The 7,713-nt window shown below is 34.2% G+C and overlaps 2 protein-coding genes across 2 annotated transcripts; one reads left to right on the forward strand and one right to left on the reverse strand.

Annotated features, from left to right (window-relative positions):
• The first annotated feature begins 738 nt into the window (after positions 1-738).
• LOC108459254 (uncharacterized) lies at positions 739-2,569 on the forward strand. The gene is made up of 4 exons (XM_017758600.2): positions 739-1,271; positions 1,601-1,775; positions 1,962-2,239; positions 2,331-2,569. Exons 1-4 carry the CDS (start codon positions 837-839, stop codon positions 2,445-2,447), a joined length of 1,005 nt encoding a protein of 334 aa, XP_017614089.2. The 5' UTR covers positions 739-836; the 3' UTR covers positions 2,448-2,569.
• Positions 2,570-3,517: 948 nt separating this feature from the next.
• LOC108458328 (succinate dehydrogenase [ubiquinone] iron-sulfur subunit 2, mitochondrial) lies at positions 3,518-5,931 on the reverse strand. Its single transcript, XM_017757679.2, has 2 exons — positions 5,102-5,931; positions 3,518-3,842 (listed from the first exon to the last, which is right to left on the reverse strand). Exons 1-2 carry the CDS (start codon positions 5,782-5,784, stop codon positions 3,671-3,673), a joined length of 855 nt encoding a protein of 284 aa, XP_017613168.1. The 5' UTR covers positions 5,785-5,931; the 3' UTR covers positions 3,518-3,670.
• Between the last annotated feature and the right edge of the window lie 1,782 nt (positions 5,932-7,713).

The following is a 7,713-nucleotide window of genomic DNA, read 5'->3' on the forward strand; positions in this document are numbered from 1 at the left end:
GGTGTTGGAATTAGTTGCTTTCTTTGACTAAGTTGCTGCTGCCTTTTTTTTCTATATATATTAAAAAGAAGTCAACATTCCCTTTTTGGTTTAATTCTTCTATTAGTCCGTATACTATGTGAAAGTTCTGAATTTAGTTTCTATACTTTAATTTAGTCATTTTTAGTCTCTGTACTTTTATAATTTTAAATTTTAGTCCTAATCAAATGGTAGCTATTAAATTCATTAAGTAAAATTCTACTATTTCTAAAATTGATGCAACAAACATATTATCAATTGTGTAATACAATACCATGTTTCCTTGCTATTTCTATATATTACTAAAAAATGAGTTATTAAATTTAATGATTGTCGCTTGTATTAAAATTGAAAATATGAAATTTAGAAAATATAATGACTAAGAATGATTCAGTTAGAGAATACATACTAAATCTACAACAACACGTGTAATATAATATTGGTAAAAGTATTTAACTAAATAAATTTAACTGTTATCGTTTAGTCAAGTCTAACATTTTAAAATTCAAAAACTATAAAACATAAATTGACAAATTTTAAAAATACAAAACTAAAATTAATTAAATTAAACTTTAGAAACTGAATATACCCAAACAATCCAAAATCTAGAATTTAGCCCAGTTAAACTAGGGAGTTTTAGGCCTCTTTCAAACTTACCCACCACCATTCAGCACCCGTAAACGAATTAATGAGGCCTCAGCTCAAAGCCCATTCGACGTTTTTCTCTGGCTTTTCGCCCCCTTGCTTCAATGGAAAAAAACCCTATAGCAAAGCTCTAGAACCAACCCCCCGGGTATTTTCTCAGGAAAAAAGAATCGATGGCCGCTTCTCTTTTAAACAAAGCATTAAAACCCATTAAACATCCCAACTTCCTCTCGGCCCTCCGTTCTCTAAATTTCAGTTCTATCGCCACCGCCCATGGCAACCCCTCCGACGGTCCATCTTCTTCTTCCTTCGCATTCGACAACGCCAATAACAACAAAGAGAAAGACGATAATAGTATATACATAAAGCCACCGACTTCAAATGCGAGCACCGAAAAGACGACGTCGGTGACGATGCCGATGTCGTTCATGACTGGATCGATAGTTGGGAAGAGATTCTATGAGAAAGTTACTACGAGAGAGTCTGATGATGGAGTTGGATGGACTGTTATGCTTGATTATAGGACTCTTAAAACCCCTTCTAAAAGGCCTCTCAAGTTACCCACTTTGGCTCTTGCTAAGGCCATTGCTGCTGAATGGGAATATCAGGTAGATCATTTTTCTCTTCTTTTTTAATTAACTGTAATTCTTTATTTTGTTTTATAAAATTTGGGGCTTTCCTTTTGAGATTGAGTTTGTTGCTAGCTTAGTCTTAGTCTTTGCATTGGGTGTCTTTGGATTTTTGTTATGTGGTATGACTTGATCTTGTCTGAATTGGGTGTCGTTTGATGAATGGTAACTTCAGAATGTGGATAGGGTGAATCCAAAAGATGTAGTCTATATGTTTTAGTTGATCATCTTAGGTCCAATTGTGAAGTATTGTACAAAGTCGGTTCCGTGAGTTTTTTAATGACTAATAAGATGTTAATTGTTTTTAGCAAACAGATGGAATCAGACCCTTTACGATGCCATTGATGAAACTTGCTTGCACGGCACTGGAAAGAGTTCCTCTCACACGCAAGAAGATCATTGAACATCTGATGAAGAAATTTGATCAGGACTTAGTGTTCTGTCGTGCACCAGAGGATAACACTTTGACGGCTGGTGTTCATGGTGTGTAGGTTATTTCATACTTTGACTGTATCATATCGTACTTTGATACTGAATCATCAGGCATGTGCTTGATGGAAAACCAAATTCCTTTTCGTTTTGTCTCATGATTATATTATTGATTCAGTGTGAACACCAAAATGCAATAATATCTGGCATTGTGGCTTTTTTTTTTTTTTTTTTTTGCAGCAAGGCAAGTTGAGAAAGTTGATCCTTTACTTTCTTGGTTAAATTCTGAATTTGGCTTTCAGCCTATTGTGTACTCTAGCTTCTTTGGTGGGAAGCAAGGGGAAGGTCTCTCAAAGGCTGTTGAAAACCTTCTGAAGAAGACAGATGACTGTGAATTGGCAGCAATTGATGCCCTTGCAGCTGCGGCACATTCATTGGTTATTGCTCTAGGAATTTTTCGTGGTAAATTGCAGATTGAGGAAGCAATCGAGTTGATTAGACTTGAGGAAGATTTGCAGGTTCTTTTCATTTCAGTAAAATCTATTATGCTAACACATGCATATGCATGTATATATCATGTAACTTGAGACATCTCTTGTATATTTGTAGGTGGATAAATGGGGTTTAGTAGAAGGTGGGCATGACGTTGACATTGCTGACCTCAAGGTACAAATCTCATCAGCAACCGTGTTCCTTGGTCTTTCTAGGAAGAACTTTTTTCATTGAGGAACCTCGAGGCTACGAAAGCTTTTTTTTTTTTACTATAAATTCGTATCTCCTAATGTGATACTAAGTGTTGTAAGATTGATGATTTTATTGAAATAAATTAATAATTGAATACGAACGAATTTAAGTGCCTGCCTTTCATCGACTTGTGGTATTTCTAATGATAGAAGACTCCCATTTGTGTTATACAAGGAAAGGTGATTGTGTGCCTAGGGCCTTGAAAACTTTAATCCATTCTTGTGATCTTGCTTTGCAGTAGCAGACATCTCTTCTTTGCAGCAATAGGTGCACATCGGTGGCTGTCTCTCAATGTCACAATTACAGCAAGCTGTATCACAATCATTGTTGCAACCTGTTTGAACAAGATAACTGAAATATTAGAGCCGGACTCATGTCTTATGCATCGATGTGCATGAAAAATCGTTGTCAAGTCCATGTTTTTAAGAAAGAAAATTAGCATGAAATATGATCTAAATAAAGTGGATGATCCAAGTTTAATCACATCACCTGTAATGGTTACATACTTTGGTGGCTCAAAGCCGACTGAAAGGCGATTGCTGGCTTGAACGACATTAGAAAAGATGAGGGCAAAAATCCATGTTATTATTAACCACTTCACCATTGTAGAACATACTTGGAAGGTGAAGTTCTCTCTTTGGCACCTGTTTTGATATATATATATAATTCTGCTTAAGTCTCATAGATGGTGGACCTAACTCGTTACGTTAGAATTTGAAAATGGAAAGTTCACTTTCATACACTTTCTGCGAGTATATTAATGATTCATCCCGAAACTATGATGATCAATGATAATCATCCAAACCAAGCCAAGTTCTTATTCTTTCGGAACATATATAATAAGAGCCACAATGATTGAATGCAATGTTTGTGTAGTTAGTTACTTCAGAAGTAATTGTTTACTATAATTTGTTTTGCTTTCTACTATAGTTGGTTGGAAATTAGATGGATACTCAAAACTCCGAAATCTCTAGCAAAAACAGCATGATCAAACCTACCAATCTGAATGTTATTATATTAGATTAAATGCAACAAACAAAAATAAGGATCAATTAAACCAAAATCAGCACTTGAAAAACAAGATTAAGTACAATTGTGAGGGAGAATACAGTTATTAAATCAAAGCAAATTGTTCAAGGAATCCTCACAAGAAAAAAAAATCCAGATTGCCTGGTTTTAACATCTTATTTGTGGAGATTGAGACTTCAAGCAGTAAGCTCAAGATGCTTGATGTGTGCGATATGCTTTCCCGGGTTCAGCCCCTTTGGACAAGCACGAGCACAGTTCAATATTGTATGGCAACGATACAGCTTAAACTCATCATTTATGGCCTCCAATCTCTCCTTTGTGTATTCATCTCGGCTGTCGCTTATCCATCTGCATATAAGATGCCTGGTTAACAAACTTTACACACACTCTCAGGAGAAAAGAAGACAGTAATCTGAACGTAAGAACTACCAAAACTGGTCAAGGAAAGAACAAAAGATCAACAGGCAACAAACTACTCTAGTTTATTTTGATTGACATGTCCCATTACAAGTTTGATGTAAATCAGTGGAATGAACATGATGAACATGACATCAAATATGGGAGCATCAGTTGACTTGATAGTTTACCAAGAATTAATAAGTGGCCAAAACTTGTCTGGAGCAAAGGTTAAAGCTCTTGTCGGGTACCTAGATAACAGGGGTTCAAACCATTTCATCCCTTCCCCCTCCCTCAATATTGTAATGATTAAAAAAAGTTTAATACGTGAATCATTCTAATACTGTAATTCAGCTACTAATGAGAAATAGCCCTTTTGCAATTTCGCAGCCAAAATTCATGGGGCATTCGACTACTAGAAATGAAAAGAATCATCAGAGTTTTCTTAAGTAACAAGGACAATAAGGACCCTAATCTCAACCAAATAGTGCAATTAGCAAAAACTTAAAACGTAGGTAACAATATTATAATCAAGAATCACTTCCAATGTTGAATTAACACATCAACCCTACATATTATGCCCCCCAGGAACAAAAACATCTTCATTCATTTCCGCTTCCCACCAAACTCTTCATTTTCCTTGAAATCTTATGTCTAACCATTAGTATGGAAAGTATGATCTTCCAAATACGAAATTTTTTTTTTAAAAAGTTTGAGTATTCTCCTTTCAAACACACACCTCTATACAACAGTCATTTCCAAGTCAGGTGAAGTAGCATTCCCTTCTACAAGACGGACTATAAACCAAGAAAATCCTTAGCAAACCATGAGCCCAAAAGAGTCCTAAAACTTAAACTACTCAATAATCAATAAAAGACTAAATACAAACTTAAGTGAATCAATCAGAGAACCCCAATTTTGAATGGAATAACGTGAATTGTAAGATTCACTATCAAAAATAGAAAATAAAAGTTCCTCCTTTTCAGTTATCAACCAAATAGATCGTGGAATAAGCCAAAAAGAAAATCACCAACAGCATCAATTTAAGAAATAAAAAGCCTTAAAGCATTCACTCTTAGTGTTCTCTGTTAGTCACTCAAGATAAAGTTCACTCTTTTCCTATGAACCAATCATATTAATTGCAATCCCAGTCCACAAAACCTTCAGAAACATCAAATTAACAGATAAACCCAAAATTAAATAGTTAGTACCTGTTTGCATGGAGCAAAGCAGCAGGACCTAGATAAGACTCGGGATTCCACCAATAGCTGGGACAGCTAGTGCTACAACAAGCACACAAAATACACTCATACATCCCATCTAGCTTAGCTCTATCCTTTTTACTCTGCAGAATCTCTTTTCCCGCCGTCGGCGGCGGGTTTTTCCTCTTCAACCACGGTTCAATACTCTTATACTGATTATAAAAGTTGGTCATATCCACCACCAGATCTTTAATCACGAACATATGCGGCAGAGGCGTTATAGTGGTATCCAACGATCCTGATTCGATCTTGGTCAGACAAGCTAAGCCGTTACAGCCGTTGATGTTCATTGCACAAGAGCCGCATATTCCTTCACGGCAGGAGCGGCGGAAGGTGAGCGATGGGTCGATCTCGTTCTTGATCTTGATGAGAGCGTCAAGGACCATAGGCCCGCATTCTTTTAAGTCGATTTTGTAGTCTTGGAGCTGGGGTTTGGTAGGGTTATCTGGATTCCATCGGTAGATTTGGAAGGTCTTCATGTTGGAGGAGGCGGCGGCTTTTGGTTCCACCTTTTGAGCTTCTGTTTCGCTAGCGTACGGCCTAACCACCACCATCCTCGACGCCGGAGCCACCTTTGGTGATGACACTCGTGATGCCATATTCATCGCCCGTCGAATAAAATTGGTCGCCATGGTTTTAGGAGAAGAATATGACAAAATCCAGACACGAAAACACAGTTGAAAAGAAAGTAACAAAAAAATTTCAATATTTAGGGTATTTATATTGAACAAGATGACGGAAATGGACTAGAAATAAAAGTTGCGGGTTCGGTGATAAGAGGGGTATTACGGGAATATGGTTTTGGTGCCCTTTTCCTATCGGAGCTACCTTTCCTAGGGCGTGTGCTGAGCCTCAGCATGGCCCCTAGAAAGAGTGGGATACGTGGACGACCATGATTTGAGGACGTTTATTGAGAAGTGTGAAATTATACCTCTAGGGCCCGTATCAGGAGATGGATTTATGTGGTTGAATCAAATGCTTTAGTTTTTTTCCCTTTTTCAGGAGTATATCTAACGTGGTGTGAATCAAAAGTCTATTAGATATACCAGAGTAATTAATATTAATTGTATAGAATTTAAAATTTATAAGATTTTTATCTTGTAGATAAATATTAATATCAGTTGATGATATAATTAAATTTGTACTGTTAGATATTAAGAATTTAATTTTAAATAGAGATCTTTCTCTTATTTGTAATAATTTTATTTTACTTCACTCATTCTTGAATTAAAGAATATATTGAAAATATTTACTCGGACACCTTGTATACATTTGTTTTTTGCGGTTTTTCATTTCTCTCATTGCTCTTTCATTTCGAGTTGGTTCTGCAATATTTTTTTGTACCTCAAAGAATTTTCTTGAAAGTTGCTAAATTAACTTAAGTAGATTTAAAATAAAGAAATCGTTATTGTACAGTTTTCCAAATTTAAGTTATAGCCCTATGAAATATGTATATTTTAAGAGGAAAGGTTAGGATAACATAAAATTTAATATAAACCTTTTGTAAACTATAGAAATAATCATAAAATTATGCTTCAATTGCTCTCTAGCTTTAAAAAGTTTATAAAACTATGAGGTTGTTGCATTATGATCACCCATATAGATGTGGCATGTTAATTTTGTTTGAATAATATTTTGACCTTTTTATTTTTTTTAAATATTTTATCAACTAACCATGAAATATGGTGCGAGGGTTGCTTACTTTATTTTTTAATTATGTAGTTTACGATTCAATCTTCAATTATGAGAATAAAACACATTTTATAGTCAATCATGTACTTCTTCTTTTGTTTTAAGCAAATGATAGCTTCCTCTTCCATTCTTTGTGTACAAGAACTTAGGGGTGGAAAATTTTTATGGGTTTACAAATAATTAGCTTTTTTACCTAAATATTATGAAAATAAAATAAAATACTTAAATAGTATGTTAGTTGGATTATGTACCAAAATGGTACATTGATGTAAGTGGAGGGTGGTAGTGCATAGGCGGCATCACTTTAAAAAATGACATAGTTGACTAAAAAAATTATTATTTTAATAGTGGTGCCTACCTGATAGGCGGCACCAGTATTAGATTTTCTAATTAACATCCCGGTTCAATAATAAAGCTTAGTTATAAAAATATAGCAGAACATAAGGAAGAAGAGTGGGAGAAGAAAGAAAGAAATGAAATGTATTTTATTTTTATTTTATTTTAAATAGAATATATTATTATAAGAATAATTTTTTAGTATTATATAGTTTTTTAGTATTTTTTTATGTTTTGTTTTAAAGTTATTTTGTTTATTGTGATTTGTTAGATTATAAATGTAAATTTATATTAATTTTTAAGTTAATTTGTTTGTAAGTTTTGTGTTTACTTGTTTAAGGTTTATTGTGATTTGTTAGGTAACGAATGTTATGTTTTAATATATTTTTAATATATTTGAAAGTTATTTTGTTAATAACTATTATGAAGTAATTGTTAGCTAGTGATAACAACAGAAAAAAATAGATAAATACTGAAAATCAAAATAAAAATATTTTCTGTCATAGATATTGGTAGAAATGACAATAATCTGA

The sequence above is a fragment of the Gossypium arboreum genome, chromosome 4, assembly GCF_025698485.1.
Source record: "Gossypium arboreum isolate Shixiya-1 chromosome 4, ASM2569848v2, whole genome shotgun sequence".
In the NCBI taxonomy this organism is placed as follows: Eukaryota; Viridiplantae; Streptophyta; class Magnoliopsida; order Malvales; family Malvaceae; genus Gossypium; species Gossypium arboreum.